At 49.9% G+C, this 18,095-nt stretch overlaps 1 protein-coding gene across 3 annotated transcripts in view; it reads right to left on the bottom strand.

Moving 5' to 3' along the window:
- IFNGR2 (interferon gamma receptor 2) overlaps positions 1 to 9,023 on the bottom strand; it is a 35,836-nt gene extending 26,813 nt beyond the window's left edge. For 2 of the 3 annotated variants that reach the window (XR_011483506.1, XM_070455184.1), the window contains exon 1: positions 7,964 to 8,261. Coding sequence is in view for 2 of the 3 variants with exons in the window: in XM_070455184.1 (XP_070311285.1) it covers positions 7,964 to 8,042 (79 nt within the window). In the remaining variant the exon portion in view is untranslated. Of the gene's footprint in view, positions 1 to 7,963; positions 8,262 to 8,977 lie in introns of those variants that run through there. The other variant, XM_020888235.2, reaches the window with a different exon arrangement.
- Between the last annotated feature and the right edge of the window lie 9,072 nt (positions 9,024 to 18,095).

Here is an 18,095-nt window from a genome sequence, read left to right as displayed (position 1 = left end):
ATCTATCTATTAATTTACTTTCGGCTGTGCTGGGTCTTTCCTGCTCTGCACGGGCTTTTCTCAAGCTGTGGCAAGAGGGGGCTACTCTCCAGCTGTGGCGTCTGCAGGGCACAGGCTCTAGGGTGCCAGGGCTCAGTAGCTGCAGCGTGTGGGTTAGGTGCTCCATGGCACGTGGGACCTTCCTAGAGCAGGAACTGAACCTATCCATGTCCCCTGCATAGGCAGGCAGAATCTCAACCATAGGACCAGCAGGGAAGGCCAATGTAGTGTCTTAACCCGGATTTATGCTCTTAACTGTTCCTACAGGTCAGACAACAGGTCTCACGGGCTAAGGTCAAGGTATCGGCAGGCTACCTTCCTTCTGGAAGCCAGGGGAGAAACGGTTCCTGCCTTTTTCCTGGCTGAGAAGCTGCTCACATTCTTTGGCTCCTGGCCTCTTGCTCCAGCAATCCTGGGCTGAGCCTGTCTTGTGCTGCCATCTCTTTGGTTCTGACTTCCTCTTCCAGCTTCCAAGGATCCCTGTTCTTGCATTGGGCCCACTGAGCCCAATAATACAGGAAAATCTCCCCTGCTCAGGACCCCTCATTTAATCACATCCGCCAAGTCCCTTTTGCCACGTAAGGCAACATGGTCACAGGCTCCGGAGGTCAGGCCGTGGATCTCTTTAGGGACCATTCTGCCTGCCTCCCCCTCCCTGGGGAGGAGTCAGGAGGAGTCCCCTCTCTCTCCACCCCCCTCCCCGCCCCCACCTAGACAGTCAACTAAGAAGGGGAGCACCAGGGACCACCGATGTCTTCCAGCCCACCCGGCAGGCAGGCCCGGCAGGCAGACCGGAAGACAGCCTTCTCAGTAACCTACGGGAGTCTCCATCAGAGCCTTCAGCTTTCTGCACCTTTCATTTCATGGAGGTGTGGCCAGGGGACCTGCAGGCTGGCTCTCATGTTTGAGTTTGTTGGCATCCCCTGTTTCACCGCATTCAGAGAAGAAACTGACACTCGGGGCTGTGGGTTTCCCGGTGAAGCACCGAGGCTGCCCACTCACTCACACCAGCGGCCTCAACCCCGCCCCGCACGCATCATCTCGGGAAAGAGGCCCGTTCCAGCCTGGCCGCCTCCTCACTTCAGGGGATCGCCGGGGGTGGGGGGCTCGCACCCCCCTTCTCTGGAGCCTTCTTTCTCCCGGTGCCACGGTTCTCCCCCCTCCCTTCGGTGCTCTGCGCAAGTGCCGCCCTATCAAGGCACTCTCCTGCCTCCCGATCCCCCCTTCCCTTTTCCCCTGGGTTTCCCACCACCTGGGTCCTGTGTTTACCCCGTGCGGGGGGCGGGGGGCGGCGGGGGTGAGGAGGACCAGAACTTGACTGCCTGGGTTCAAAGCCCCGTGCTCTTTGCAGGACCTTAGGGTGAGGAACCTCCTGCTCTTGGCAGAACCTTGTTTCACCTCTCTGGGCCTCGGTCGTCTCATCTGAGAAAGGGCAACGATCACCGTGCAGACTTCAAAGGGTTCTTAGGAGGAGCGAGCGGGTTAATTTCATGTGCGCCGCCGAGACCCGCAGGAGCACCACGTGACCGGTTCCTCTTTCTCAGACGCTAGAGCGGGAGCTCCGGGGAGGCTGGGTGTTGCCAGACTTGGGGGCTGTCCCATCCCCCAGGGCTGGAGGAGCAGGCTCCTCGGGCCTGGGGAACTCCGGGGCTGCAGGCCAGTAACCTGCTGTCTCTCCTTCAGGGATTAAGCAGCCACTTTCTGCATTTGTCCAGGAGAAACCCAGGCTAAGCTCAAGCTCTCTTTCTTGCTTTATGTGTAAGTCCTGCCTTTTCTCTGGTCTCCGAGAGGCTGGGGCAGGGAGTGGGTCCAATCTGCTTGCTGTTGTTCGCTTACTAAGTATCTGACTTTTTGTGACCCCATTGACTGTAGCCCGTCAGGCTCCTCTGTCCTCCACTATCTCCTGGACTTTGCTCAAACTCGTGTCCATTGAGTTGGTGATGCCATCCAACCATCTCATCCTCTGTCGCCCCCTTCTCCTCCTGCCCTCAATCCTTCCCAGCGTCAGGGTCTTTTCTAATGAGTTGGGTCTTTGCACCAGGTGGCCAAAGTACTGGGGCTTCAGCTTCAGCATCAGTCCTTCCAATGAATAATCAGGGTTGATTTCCTTAAGGATTGAATAACTCTGGACTTATCTGGATGGCTCTAAAGGGTCCATATATTTAGGGCCATATCACCTGCAGTCAATGGTGTTAACAAAGGATTTGTGGGAAGAGAAGAGAATTTCTGGACAAAAGGCTTTAGTTGGAATCCTGATCCTGCCACCAAGAGCCATGCCACAGCATCCTGCCACAACACACCTGAGCCTCAGTTTCCACGTGAAAAATGAAATGATACCATCTCTCCTAGAGATGGAGTGAGGGGCAAATATAGGACCACAAATGAAAGGCAAACCAGACACCAAACCATACACTGCTGCCTAAATGTGATTTTTAAGATATGCCTGGTGGCTCAGACAGTAAAAAATCTGCCTGCAATGTGGGAGACCCGGGTTCCATCCCTGGGTCGGGAAGATCCTCTGGAGAAAGAACTGGCAACCCACTCCAGTATTCTTGCCTGGAAAATCCCATGGACAGAGGAGCCTGGCAGGCTACAGTCCTTAGGGTTGCAAAGAATCAGACAAGACTGAGTGACTAACACACATCTTCACCATAAGCTTCTTTACCACAAGCATTTTCACTGCAAACATTTTCACTGAATAACTAACGGGCCATAAGGCAATTTAGCTTATGTAAGTTGTAAAAGTAAATTTGACAAATCTTATTTGATAAAAGTAAATTTTATCTAAAATAATGAAAAATAAAAGAGAGATATAAGACTGGACATAATGAAACATGAAAAATAAAATTTAAAAGACTATTGCAAAATGAAAAATATTTGAATACATTTAAAATGTATGTAGACTAATAGCAATACTGTGCAAACAACTGATTTTATTTTGTGGGCTTTAAGAAGTACTAGTCTTCGAAGTCTTTTGTTTATCATATTATATATACATATATAAATTTATTTTGATTTGTCTCATGGTTTTTCTTTTTCACTGACATTTCTTCTTTTATTAAGCAAGGTGTCAGCTTCTAAACACTAGGACACATATTTGTAACTGAGCTTTGGACTGTGTGTCCTGGCATATTGTCACATGTCTGTTGATAAATATTTAGTTCTATGGGAAGCATTGGTTCAACTCTGCACCTTTAATTAGGGCCATTAGCCTCTTTCTCTTCCAGGGTAGTGTGTTTCATAAGACACCCACATCATCATCATCCGTCAGCTTGATAAAGCCATCAGCAACTTCACTAACGAAGATACACTTTCACATTTCAACCACTTGAAACCAAACCGTCAAACCAAGCTGTCAGCCAGTTATTTTATCTATTACGGCAAAATTGCCTGATGGCCAATTAGTCATGCAGCGAAAACGTCTGAGGTTGAAAATGCCTGTGGCAAAGGTATCTCACGGCAAAGATGCCAGGCACAAATAAGTTTGTGTTATATTAAGGCACCAAGTTGGTGGTCATTTGTTACATCAACAACAGGAAACTAACACAGTCCAGGGAGGGGGACACCAGGCTTCAGTGGCACCCCAGCTCCTACAAGATAAAGCTCACAGTCCTAAGGAGGGTGTACAAAGCCCCACTCTGCCTCCTCCTCCATGGTCTTTGGGGCAATGGTTCACTAGCTGTTAATGGTAAGAAGAGAGGACCTGGGGAGATTCCAAATGTGTCTTCCGGACAATTATTGTAAAATCACACCTCCTCTTCCACCTTCCTGCCCCAGCTGGCTACCTCCGATCCACCCTGGATCCAGGTGTTTGAGATTTTATACATTTTTAAGAACAGGCTCTCCTGAGTCTTAATAGCATAGTTTGATTAACACATATCACACACAGATAATAAAGTACTACTAATATCAGAATTAATCATTTAATCTTGACAATCAAAGACCCCTTCCCTCCTGAAACCCCCTCCCCCAGAAGGGTGACTGACTCCTGCTGTTGTTGTATGGTAGAAGCCAATACAACATTGTGAAGCAATTCCCCTCCAATAAAAACATGCAAAACAAAAAAAAGACCCTTCCGGATCCTTCCATGGATGGGTCATCATGATGAACATCAGCGATCCCATCTTCAATTAGTACCTTGCAGGTGAGGAGAAGTGAAAAACAAAACCAAAAAACTCCCTGAATTCTCACCCATAACCTGGAAGTTGGTCTTGTCTGTAAATACTGGATATCAGCTTATCTACCTAGACCATTTGTCTCTTCCTAAAAAGAATGGTTTTGTTTCCTAGGGAGCAAAATGGGACTATTATTTACTTCAAAAGAATGGCTGAGAAAATGTACATGAAACACTTAACAGCTTGTTTGAGTTAAAAGAGCAGCCCAATAAATGGTGGCCACTATGCTCATTTATAGAGTTTGCCCCCAAACATTTCTGTTACGTATTACTTTCCATTGTTGAGGTTATGGACAAACAGGAGTTATTTAATATACATTAATTTGCAATGGTTTTTTTCTGTGGTTGGGGATTTACTGTCTTTCTCAGTGGTCTCTAAGTTCTGAGAAGCTTTGGATATTCAAGTCAGCAAGTCACGGTAAGAGAATTTTGTGGCCTAAGTACATTCAGATCCACTAGAAAATAAGCAGCAACTAAAACAATTACAAACAGAAGCCTTCATTCTTCAACACTTTGGTAATTAAATTGTTAAAGAGTGTGTTGACTTACTGTACTTTAAATGCTATCTAAAGCAAATTACTATCTAAAGTAAATGACCGTTTACTACAAATTGGGTCAGGTCTGACATTTTGCATATGTCATCCTTATAACAACTCTTACTGTTGTTGTTCAGTGGCTAAGTTGTGTCTGATTCTTTGTGAACCCATGGACTGCAGCATGCGAGGCTTCCCTGTCCGTGGAATTCTCCAGACAAGAATACGCTAGTGGGTAGCTAGTCTCTTCTCCAGAGGATCTTCCCGACCCGGGAGATCAAACCCAGGTCTCCCACACTGCAGGCAGATTCTTTACAGTCTGAGCACCAGGGAGCCCATAACAGCTCTAAGGGGTAGATAGCGCAAGTTTCCTTTAAAAATTTTTCTTTCCAATACTTGTATTTTTCTCCCCTCTGACAATAAATGCGATTACATGCCTACTGAAGGACACAGGATTAAGTTATGGAACGGTCTGGAAGTTTTTCTGCTTAACTATCCTTTTACTGTATAATCACTGTTAATATTTTCACTTTGTGTTTGGGCTAACAAAGAGTTCCTCTTAAAAATATCCCAGTTAGTTTTTAACTGTTTATTATGCAAAATTTCAAATAGTCACAAAAAACAGATTAGTATAGCATGGTGGTGCTTTGCAAAAAGATGAAGGACTAGCTTATTTCCAGTGCATCACACAGACCCAAACTTTCACAGAATACAGTAAAAGATAATCACTAGCAAGATGGACCTGGGATTTCCCTGGTGGTCCAGTGGCTAAGACTCTGGGCTCCCAGTGCAGGGGACCTGGGTTTAACCCCTGGTCAGAGAACTGGATCTCACATGTTGCACTTAAGAGTGTACATGCTGCAACTAAGATCCAGTGCAGCCAAATAAAGAAATATTAAAAAGAAAGAAAGATGGACCTGTCTGTGGGTGTTGTGGCAATATTAAATTGCAAACTTTCTAAATACTTCTATCAACGTCTGGACCACAGCAGACAAATCACAAACAATTCACAGACTAGTCAGGAGGAGCACAGTATAGAGGTCCACCCTGGGCAATTCCCAACGCCCGAACCTCATCTGAGGGCTCCCCTGGGCTTGCCCTTTGCCTTCTCATCTGAGCAGTGAAGAAGCTGCCTGCAGTCCAGGAGCCATGAGACCTGGGCTCGGTCCCTGGGTCGGGAAGATCCTCTGGAGGAGAGAATGGCTACCCACTCCAGTGTTCTTGCCTGGAGGGTTCCATGGACAGAGGAGCCTGGCCAGCTACAGTCCATGGGGTCACAAAGGGTCAGACACGACTGAGTGACTAAACACAAATCTCATTTGAAGGAAGCCTAGGGAAGGAGCAAATGTAGGTGGTTCAAGGCTCGAAGCTTAAGGAGCAGAGTAAAGATACAAATCCATCTGTCCAGCTCCCAGGAGGAAAGAGCCATTTAACTAGGAGCACACAAGGGGATGACAGAGGATGAGATGGCTGGATGGCATCACCGACCCAATGGACATGAGTCTGAGTAAACTCTGGGAGTTGGTGATGGACAGGGAGGCCTGGCGTGCTGCAGTCCATGGGGTTGCAGAGTCGGACACGACGGAGCGACTGCACTGAACTGATCGCACTCTTACTGCTCCCACAATGACTTAGCAGTAAAGAACCTGCCTGCAACGCAGGAGACACTACAGTCCAAAGGGTCGAAAAGAGTCGGACATCAGGGAGCACGCGAGTACACACACACACACATCTCTCTCTCACAAACACACACACTCACACATACACACACACTCTTCCTTATGCAATGCCTCCCTTATCCAGGATCTGTGGAGTTTAAGGGCTTTGCAATGGATGCTGATAAAAAGAAACAAACCCAAACAACACCTTGACAATCAAAGCTGGAGGAAACTTCTAAATTCTTGAGACTTTTAAAGTGTTACCCAAACTATGATATTAGTCACTCCATGGGAAAGAAGCCAGCAAATCATAAACTCATAGACATGCACACAGAGAATGTCCTCACACAACCACCTCTGTCGTTTCTCTCTGTCTCTCTCTCCATCTCTCTGTCTCTCTCTCTGTCTCTGTCTGTCTCTCTTTGTCTCTCTGTCTCTGTCTCTCTCTCTGTCTCTGTCTGTCTGTCTGTCTCTCTGTCTGTCTCTGTCTCTCTCTCTCTGTCTCTGTCTCTCTCTCTCTGTCTCTGTCTGTCTGTCTGTCTGTCTGTCTGTCTCTCTCTCTCTCTCTCTCTCTCTCTCTCGGTAGTCTGTCCCTGGCTCATAGGTAAGGTCACTTAGCGTCAGAGGTAAGCAGGAGGCTGAGCTTAGGTAAGGGGCTGTCCAGATGGGAACAGAGCTAGATCCCCAGCTGACCCCCTGCCCACCGCAAGGCAACATTTCTGGGTTCTGCGCCGCCGCCCCACTCCCCCCCACCTCCGCCTGCCAGTCCATCCGATCCCGGGGGAATGACCACCTGGACTTCACACCCGCTAATCAGATGCATCCGGCCCCAGTTAAGACTGAGGTACAGTCACCATCCCCAGGACAGAGGTCCCTGCCGGTGGCCGGCCTTCCTGGCACGAAGCTGCGAGGAAAGCAGGCCCGGGACCTGGTTCTGGCTGCGGCTCCCCCAGGGAGGACAGGCCAGGCAGCGCTACATTCAGGCGGTCGGGAAGAGGAATCTGTGGCCGGCGGAAGCGGCCTCTTCTCGAGCCCAGAATCCGGTTTTTTCCTCTGCTCATTTGGAGACATTCGGAGTCGAGTCGCGCTAGCTTTGGGGCCGGCGGAGCGCGGATGGGAGGGAAGCAGCTACACAGTGTCCAGACTTGTGCAGGGCAGCGCGGCCTGGGCCCCGCGGGTCCTCCCGCCGCTCCAGCTCGCCGCCCGAGACTGCCTGGAATTCCCCCCCGCGACCATCCTGGGCCCCGCGGGTCCTCCCGCCGCTCCAGCTCGCCGCCCGAGACTGCCTGGAATTCCCCCTCCGCGACCATCCTACACCCGCTTCGCGCTCCCACGCCCCGAGGGCTCGCCGCGGAGCCCACCCGATCGGAGCGGCCATGAAGCCCCTCCACTGATCCTGCCTCCCCGCGGACCACACCCGATCGGGACACCCCTGTTTACCGACCCCCCCCAATCAATCGGGATTCCCGTGGGTTCCCAGCTACTGCGGGCTCCCCGCGGACTCCCACCCGCGAGATGCCGCCTCCGGCCGGCCTCGGGGGCTCTCCGACCCCGCTTACCTGCGGGGGGCGCCGCAGCGCCGAAGCCGCTGAGCAGCACGAGCAGCGGCGGCAGCAGTGGCGGCGGTGGCCGCCGCATGGCCCAGAGCTCCCGGCGCCCCAGGCTCCGCGGCGCTGGGGGCGCAGCCCGGCCCCGGCGCGGGGTTGCCGAGCCGCTCACGTCGCCGCCTTGGCGGCCATGGCGACCGCAGGGCACGCACGGGGCCCACCTCTTCCCGAGCGGCGCGGGCGGCGGCGGCGGCAGAGCGTCCCGGGGCGGAGGAGCGCCCCGCGCGGCCGCCGCGCCCGGGCCCGGCCCGGCCCCTCCCGGCGCGCGCCCCGCCCCTGCACCCCGCCCGCCGCCGGGACTTTCCTGGCGCCCCCTACCCGCGCCGGCGCTCTCGGGAACCGCTGCCCCGGGGGTCTCCCGGCCTCTCGCGGCCAGAGCGCCCCGCGTGGATCCGCGCGAGCCGGGGTCTCCCCGAGGGGCCGGCGTCACCCAGCGAGCACAGAGACGGCCGGCCCCGACCTTAGCCCAGAGGAGCCGGGGGGAGACGGAACCCCGCCAGCCGCCGCTTTCTGGGCTGGGGCCGAGGGGCTGCGACTTGCGATCCTTCGGGAAAGACCCCTGGGCACCCAGAGCCCCGGGTGGGCCTCGCGCGGAGCCTTCGACCCTCACCCCACCCCCATCTTCGTCCACTGCTTCCCGATTTCCTGGGATTGCACAATTCCAGCGTTCCTCCTTTAGGCTGAAGCTTTTGCTTGCTTATCAGACTTTTGAGTACACATTTAGCTTTTAACCCTTTTTTGACAGTAGAGTCTAAGGGTGTAGGTTTGGAAAGAGCCTTGGAAAGAGGGATTGAAGGAGAGGAGCTTTGGGGGACCTGGGCCCCCGGCAAGGCCGAGGCCGAGGGACACGCCCCATATTTCATAATGGTCTGTGGCTTTGGCCAGGGGGCAGGCCGTGAAGAAGTCTATGAGGAAGTGACCACCGGAGCTGGGAGTGCGGGGGTGTGAGTCTGAGTTGGCTCTTACCCGTTGGATGCCAGCAAGGATTTGAGTCCATTCTGTTCTCTCAAGATGAGCCATAAACCAAGTTCAGCAGGAAAGGAAGGCGGCATAAAGGGGGAGGCTGGGGTCGGGGGCGGATGGGGGCGGGCGGGACCAAGGAAAGGGATCACGAGTCCCCTCGAATCGTGCTGGACATCCTGCTGGGTGGCTTGGCAGCGCACTGTTCGGTAACGTCAAACTTTGCTTTTCGACGCAAAACGGAGAACTCTTAAAATTGGCCACTCTTGTAAACAGAGGTGCTGAGATATCCAGCAGTGTTTGAATGATGCTTAAAGTGAGTTTTCCAAGACAAAGACATGGTTTAAATGTTAAGTGAAAACAGCAGAATCCTTGCAAAAATGACGCGTTGAGAATGGCTGGGGGAAATAATATGCCAAAACACTGGCGTGAAATAGGGTGTGGGATTATGGAATGTTAAGAGGGTTTCTTTACTTTCTTCCTTTTTTTTTTAGGCTTTTTTCTTTTTCCCCTAATGGACATATATATTTTTTTATAATCAGGAAAGAAAAATCAAGTTACAGAAAAGGACACATGTGTTTGTGTCTTAGCCCAGGCTGGTGGTCTTCCTTGATGTGGAATGCCCAGGGGCAGCAATAATGAAGCCTGTGGTCTTTGAGGTTTCGTGGAAACCCCCTGACAATCTCCTTCCAGAGCTTTTCTCTGCTAAAATGTAAAGGGTTTATGTTTTCCTTACAGTTCCTGGCAAAGAACTAAAAGGATCCCTACCCAGTTTGCTGCTTGGGTGGACATTCTGCATGACACCCCAGGTATCCCCAAAGCAAGTAACTGCCCCCCCACCCCCAACTTCGAGGCAGCTCGCTAAAGATAGTTTCCCTCAGTGGTTGGCATTTCTGTTTCCTCTTTCTCCTGGCTGGGAGACTGCCAAGTCTTGGAGAGATGACTGGGATTTCCACAGAATCCTCAATCTGAAGAGAACAGGAAGTCAGTCTCACTGGAATTGGCTGTGAAGGACGTCCAGCAACCACTGCCCGTTGGTTCCCTCTCCCCCCGGCCAGAGCATGATGTCAGAGCTGGGTTTATGGCATGTGACCTTCATAAGTCGGTGCCCCTCGGGCTCCCCTTTGGAGGCAGGTTTTCTGAGAAACCACTGAAAGCAAACACCTCAGAGGCCCTCCTTTCCACAACCTCGTCCATGGCCGTGGAAGGGGCTCCCCTCATTTGGTCATATGCTTTTGTGAAATCTGCCAAGTAAGAGCTTTTAACCACAGTCGTTCAGACATCTGTCTCTTTCCTGTCAACTTCTCCTTTAACACACTTATAGGCCATGCAGGATGGTGTTGGGGTGCCTGTGGTGTTTTCCAGAACTGTCTTGACATGATACATCAATAGCAGATTGTGAAGTTAAAAGATACTTTTCTAAATTGTCAATAGGAAGAAACATTTTGATTAACTCATTCTAGAGGAAAAGACTGAATTCACATTTTCTTCTTTCTATAGAGTGTACTTTATGTATTTATTTTTAAATATTATTATTAATTTTTTGGCTGTGCTGCATGCCTCCTTGCAGGACCTTGGTTCCCTGACCAGGGATTGAACCTTTGCCCCCGCAATGGAGCCCTAACCACTGCACTGCCAGGAAATTCCCTAGAGCATATTTTAAAGGGTTGTTGCGGGTAGAGGCCATGATTACACAGTCAAATGTGTAGATAAAAGAGTATTTGGGGGCCATGCCATGGGAAATGCAGGATCTTAGTTCTCCCACCAGGTATCGAACCTGTGCGCCCTGCAGTGGAAGCACAGTCTTAATCACTGAACTGCCAGGGAAGTCCAAAAGAGCGTTAAAGGGGTATGTCAGACAGTTAACTAACACAGATATTTTATTTTCCTGAATTTTTGCAACGTTAGCGGTATTCGGCAGCTTTACAAATGTGTAACTTGTGATTTATTTTCTAATTCTAAGTGAATACTTTTGTGCCTGATTTTATACTCTTAGGTGTGTATTCTTTACCGGTATTATATGAACAAACAAATTTCAGCCTTACAAAACCTGAATTGCCTCATTCCTTTCCGTTAATTTTCCGCCTTCTGACCTGCTGATCTTCCTGAAATGTCTTCCTTATTTGAATAATCTAGAGGTGCTGCCCTCCCCGCCCTCAGGAGGGGGGGAGAGGGGTGGCGAAGGAAGCCCACGGTGGCTGATGGCTTGGTTGCTTCTGTGTGTGTTGTACCGCTTCGGACTGTCATGACTGCCGCGTCACAGATGAGGACACCGAGGAGAATTAAGTAACTTGCCTTGAGCTGAATTTGTACGGTGGCACCTTAAAGCTTCCCAGGTGGCGCTAGTGGTAAAGAACCCGCCTGCCAGTGCAGGAGATGTAAGAGACGCAGGTTCGATCCTTGGGTCAGGAAGATCCCCTGGAGGAGGGCGTGGCAGCCCACCCCAGTGTTCTTGCCTGGAGAATCCCATGGACAGAGGAGCCTGGCAGGGCTGCAGTCCACAGGGTCACAGAGAGTCGGACACGGCTGAGCACACATCATCATGGAGTCCTGCACCAAGGCCACTACAGCAGAGCCGCAAGCAGCACCCTCTCTGGAAAGGACCCGGCCCCTTTGTAACTGTTGCCAAAAGCCCCCCAGCAGGCGTCCTGACCCATATTAGGAAATACCCGCGGTAGTGCTCATTGTAGGCACCCTAACCAGCCTTCCACCAGGAATTTTCTTTGTCTTGAGGCTATAAGAAATTGGCAGCTAACCCAGGAAATGCGTCGACTCTCCTTGGTCTATTAGGAGGTCGCCCCACTGTGCTCAAAGTGCCCTTATCATCTCTGCTCTTTGTTCTTAATACACTCATTCCCCCCTGAAATGCTGTGTGTCTGGAAATTCCTTTTCAATCGCCCTCCGACTGCCATGACAATCCACTGAGCTAAGCCATAACTGCTTTTCCTCAAATTTCCTTCTTGCCTGGTTCTGAATTAGCATGGATCAGCGGATTTTTTTTTTTTTTTAAACAGGATTTAGAAGGCAGAATGCAGCTGTTCTCCTCTCAGGAGACTGGGGCAGATGAGAGGGATTGCTGCTGCTCAGAGCATTGTGGCTTGTCTACTGGTGTCCTGTAGAACAGGGATGCAGCCAGTCTTGACATTTCCTCCAGCACTTGCTGCTGCGGCTTCCCTGTCTTCTGGGCCAGGTGCCCGTTTAGCTCCCTGACAAAGGCACCCTGCTGGAGACTTGGAGATGGTGAGAGACTGGTGGTGGTTTCAGCATGTCCTTGTGCACCCCTCCTTTCGTCCACCTTCTCTTCCCGCTCTTGCCCAGACTGCAGCACCAGACACAGGAAAAAAAAAAGTCTTACACAGATTATGCAGCCAACTTCCCTGATTTATTTATTTTTAAAATAGTTCTTTCTTTATTTGACTGTGCTGGGTCTCAGTTACGGCACGTGGGATCTTTGATCTTTGTTGTGGGCTTCCCTGGTGGCTCAGTGGGTAAAGAATCCGCCTGCAATGAGGGAGACCTGGGTTCAGTCCCTGGGTTGGGGAAGATCCCCGGGAGAAGGGCATGGCAACCCACTCCAGTGTTCTCGCCTGGAGAATCCCCATGGAAAGAGGAGCCTGGTGGGCTACAGTTCATGGGATCGCAAAGAGCTGGACACGACTGAGCAACCAAGCACAGCACAGTGGCATGAGGGATCTTTGTTGTAGCAGAACTCTCTAATTGTGGCACGTGGGATTTAGTTCCCTGACCTGGGATCGAACCCAGGCCCCATGCATTGGGATGTAAGATCTTAGCCACTGGACCACTAGGGAAATCCTTCCCATGATTTCTTTGGGGGCCACACAGTGCATGCAGCATGCAGAACTTCCCTGATTGGGGATTGAACCTATGCCTCCTACACTGGAAGTACAGAGTCTTAAACACTGGGCCACCAGGGAAGTCCCCCTTCCATGATTTCTTAAGGTCAAGCCCCTATCTCACACACACACACACACACACACACACACACACACATTGCAGGGTGATTCTGTTTCTCTGATAAAAATCTAACTGATCATATTCCCAAATTACACAGCACCTAGGGGTGCACTCCTAGCCAGTCCTGTCTAGCACTGGAGCCCTTTGCACCTCAAGCCAAACTTGTCATCCTGCTTTTCCAATTCCCCCAATCAGATTTGGCTCTGACCACCCCCGTCATACTTTCTGAGGCTCTCCACAAGATACTGCTTTTCTATCTTCGAGACTTTAAGGATGTTTAAAGGTGAAGTATATGCTTGATTTGCAATGTTGTGTTAGTTGCAGGTGTACATTGAAGTGATTCAAATACACATATATGTTCTTTTTTTCCTGTTCTTTTCCATTTTACGTTGCAAGATAATGTTGTTCCCTGTGCTGTGCAGCAGATCCTTTTTTTTGGGCTATCTTCTACGTGGCATGTGGGATCTTAGTTCCCAGACCAGGGATCAAACCAATGTTTCCTGCATTAGGAGCTCAGAGTCTTAACCACTGGACAACCAGGGAAGTCCCAGTAAATCCTTCTTGTTTATCTGTTTTCTATATGGTGGTGTGTATCTGTGAATCCCATACTCCTAATTTATCCCTCCTCCACCATCCATCCAGCATCCACCAAAGAATTGATGCTTTTGAACTGTGGTGTGGGAGAAGACACTTGCGAGTCCCTTGGACAGCAAGAAGATCAAACCGATCAATCCTAAAAGAAATCAGTATATTCATTGGAAGGACTGATGCTGAAGCTGAAGCTCCAATACTTTGGCACCTGATGTGAAGAGCCAACTCATTGGAAAAGACGCTGATGCTGGGAAAGATTGAGGGCAGAAGGAGAAGGGGAAGACAGAGGATGAGATGGTTGGATGGCATCACCGACTCAAGGGGCATGAGTTTGAGCAAACTCTGGGAGATGGTGAAGGACACAGAAGCCTCGCATGCTGCAGTCCATGGGGTCGCAAAGAGTCGGACACGACTGAGCTACTGAGAACCACCACCATGTGTGAGTCTTTGAAGATGAGCTTCTTGAAAGCCGCGTGTGTGCTGCTGTTCTTCCAATGCTGTCTGCCCCACCTGCGCACCGCTCTTATTTCCTTCACTTCTCCCTGCCTCCTCCCTCCCCAAACCCACAGTCTGAGTTCTAAACCTCCATTTCTTGTCTGAGCGTCCACTTCCTGAGGACTTCGTCGCTGTCCCAGTTTAGCATCTTCTACTGGTGCACAGTGTCTCATGTCACTGCTGATCTCTGCTGAGACAGGCACCTTCAGAGTGTAGGTAGGTGAGGGCCCCTGTCAGTCAAACACTGTTGATCTCTGCTGAGACAGGCACCTTCAGAGTGTATGTAGGTGAGGGCCCCCGTCAGTCAAACACTGCTGATCTCTGCTGAGACAGGCACCTTCAGAGTGTAGGTAGGTGAGGGCCCCCGTCAGTCAAACAGAGCAGCAAGAGCTCTGAACTCGAAGTAGGCCCTGACCATTGCTTGACGGGGTGTCCTCTGGGCCAAGAAATTCCAGCAGTAAGATCAGGGGGACCAGTACAGAAGTAAAAGGATACACTCACGTGGGTCTCTAGTGCCCCAGTCCTGTGTCCTCAAGGAGTCCAAGCTCGTTCTGCTCGCCCCAGGATAGACCAGTGTATCTCAGAGACGAGGTGTTGAGGCAGGGAAGAGACTTTAATCAGAGAGCCGGCAGACTGCGAAGATGGCAGGCTAGTGCCTCAAAATAACCATCTTATTGGGGTCTGGAGGCCAGGTTCTTTTATAGATCAGAGATGAGGGGGCGGTGAAGAAGCAAAGTAAAAAGGCCATGAATCTAGCAAACAACTAGAATGGAAGCCTCAGGGCAGGGGAAGTGTTAATTTCTTCCTTCCTGCCATCTGCAGGTAGACAGGGTTCTGAGCAGAAGCACCTTACTTTAACAGTCAGGCAGAGGGGCAGGACTCTGAGGCAAACAGTTCTCTATGAATGTGGTAACTGAAGCAATGAAAGGCGAGTCAAAGAAGCAGTCCTCCTACGGAGTCAGAATTGGCCCCCTCCCTGCAACAGTCACTGTGTCCATCAGGGCCACAGTGCCTTCCTTTCCATTCCCTGCAAGTGTTGGCTTTCTGCTTCCCCGGTGGGGCCCCCGCAAAATCTCCATCGGAGAAAGTCAGACTGTTTTCTCCTCTCTTCCTTCCCTTGCCAGAGTAACTATTTTAAAACGTGACACTCTGCATTTCCCTCCTCCGTGAAACAGTAAATGAATGATACCCGAAAATTTGGCAAGGAGAAGACAGAGTGCAGAGAGAGAAGGAAATGTGCAGTTCCTCTGAAGCCCTAAAAAAGGAGAAGTTACACCTACATATTATGTAAATATCAAAGCTTCAATATTCCTGCCCCTGGCGAGTCCCCTGGGAAAGCCCAGGACCGGGCCCCGGCCGTCTGGAAGCTGCCCGTGGGAACTGGGAGGGGCTGGCAGGAGATGTCTCCACCAATTTTCTGGGCAGGGTTTGTGTAACTAATTCAGAGAAATTCAGATGGATCTGTGTTTTCTGGGAAGGTTCAGATCATATCATTATCTCTCCATGTGTAAACTTGTCCTCTGGGTCCTGCAGACTTCCAGGAAGAACCTGGTAGGTAGGTTGGACAGGAATAAGAGTGGCTCATTGCTCATCAAGAGACGGGCCTAGAGGAAGCAATGGTTTCTGTGAATCAGCTCAGTGCAGCTGGGCGGTGTCACCAGGGCTTCTGATGAGTCGTCACTGGCACCGTTAGCAACGCGGGAGTCAGGCCCACACCCCCCAAAGGGACCCTGCTCTGGGATCTCTCCACCTCGTTGCGAGCCTTGGAGGTCAGGGCAGTGATTGATCTGCTCAGCACTGTTGTGCGTGTTGTTTTTAAAATTTATTTATTGACTTTTGGCTGCACTGGGTCTTTATTGCTGCACTCACACTTTCTCTAGTTGCAGTGCGTGTAAGTGCAGTGAAGTGAAAGTTGCTCAGTTGTATCTGACTCTTTGCAACCCCATGGACATAGTCCATGGAATTCTCCAGGCCAGAATACTGGAGTGGGGAGCCATTCACTTCTCCAGGGGAGTCTTCCTGTGAGGCTGCCGGGGCTAACACCATGACAGGCGGCCCAGACCTAAGTTTAGATTTCCCCCAAAATGGGAAGATTTCCTACCCCATCAGGCCACCTGGAGCCAGCCAATAAATATGCGCCCAGTAAGAAAAAGGGAACCTATCAGGGGAAAGCTGAAAAACCCGCGAACGCCCAAGTTTGAAAAAAGCCCGCGAAAGTTTGGACCAATAAAATTGCTTTGCAAACGTGTAACCAATCCGCTTAAGCCAGCTACCAACTGCTTATGCTCACCCTATAAATTTGTGTAACAGCTTGGGCTCAGGGCTCTCTGACCCCGCACCACTGCGTTGGATGCGGCAGGAGCCCTGACTCGAGTCAGCAATAAACTTCCCTTTTGGCGAGTTGCATTGTCTTGGAAGCCTTCTCTCTTCCCGCTCGGGGATTCGGACATCGGGCATAACATTTGGGGGCTCGTCCGGGATCCCTTGACCGGGGAACAAGAACACTTCCAGGACAGAGGGGAAGGACAGATAATAGCACCGGTGCCCAGGCAGGACAGGAAAGTCCAGTGTAAATCCGAGGCCCTGCTGGGAAGCAGGAAGGTATCTAGCGCAGGAGAAAGCTTTCTATAGAGGGTTGGGAATGGACTGGACGCTCCAGCCGGCGTAAGGCCGAGGCCAGCGAGCGCGCTGGAAGGCAGCCGGCTCTGCGGGAAGGGGAGTTCCTCTCCTGATCCCGAGTCTGGCGAGCAGTGGACGCCATTCGGTAAGGTGAACCTGGGGGGGGGGGGGGGGGCAAGAAAACTCAGGGGGCCCGAAAACCCAGCGTTGTGCTGTCGGCCGACGTTTGTCTGTCCGTGTGTTTGTCTCCGGCTCTCCGCGTGTGTGTGTGCCGGCATTGTCTCTGGTCTCCCTCTTCTGGAAGCCCAGGGAAAAGTCCCGTAACGCCTGGGTGTCTGCAGGGGGCAGGAGACGTCTGTAAGTCCTCCCCTTTTGCCCCCTCTCCCGCCTCCTCCTCCTTCTTTCAACCTGGCTTCCTTTCCTCCTTTTGAAATCTTTGAAGACATCTAAACTTTTGTGTCTCTATAGAAGGTTTTCTGAGAGACTGTATTCTTGTATTTAAGGGAGTGTCTGATGAGGACTGCCAGGTTTATATGTGTTTTAACTCTGTTCTGTGTTGTGATTTGTGATGGCTATTTTGCTTTGTCTGGCCACCATTTAGACCTGCTGCTGTTTTGTTAGAACTTGATTTTCTTTCCTTGTGCCTTGAGACCACGGCTCTCAGGAACACTCATCTAGACCATCTCTAACTCCCGAGACTGAGAAAAAAAGGGAAAAAAACGAAGCCTTTAAAAATGTTATTTATTTAAATTTTATATTGTAATATCTAATTCATGACCAAACTTAGAAAATGAAACTAGATCTTGCACTGTGTCTGTCTAAATATGTTTTGGTATGTCTTTGTCTCTGGTAAATATTTTTTAGGTTAATTTGTAAATGAGCTCTATTTAATTGGCTTAAAAAGAGGGGGTAAGTGCTTACAAATCAAATAATTCTAAATTAAACAATAAATTCCAGGTTCAGGTGAACTGGGAAATATTCAGTATTAAATACCTGATATTAATGTTTGTTGACCTATCTAATATAGACATGTCTTATAGTAATTAACATCAAGTAAAATATTTTCATTGTATCTAGGTTTAATATAAGTTAAATATAATACCTGTTACAAGTTTGTCAACAAAGAAATTACCTCGAGTAAAAAACTTCTAAAAAATGTAAATGAGGTATGAGTTTGTATATAAACTCTATTAAGAATAATTATTCTTTAAGAATATCTGTTTAAAATAGTCTCTCCAGATTGGTGTAACTTGAATTTCTAAGGGTTGTGCTAAACTAAGTATTAAAAGTCTATTAAATAATTAGGTCATTTCCAAATGAAATAAGATTTTGAAACATTTGCTACTAAACATTGATTTCCTTTTACAGAAAAACTAAAGAGATTTGAGACTATAAATGAATAATGTTTGATGCCATCCTAAAATGTTTTAAGAAAACAAGGGTT

Source organism: Odocoileus virginianus, chromosome 25, assembly GCF_023699985.2.
Source record: "Odocoileus virginianus isolate 20LAN1187 ecotype Illinois chromosome 25, Ovbor_1.2, whole genome shotgun sequence".
Taxonomy (NCBI): Eukaryota; Metazoa; Chordata; class Mammalia; order Artiodactyla; family Cervidae; genus Odocoileus; species Odocoileus virginianus.
This window is presented reverse-complemented; position numbering and strand designations above follow the sequence as displayed.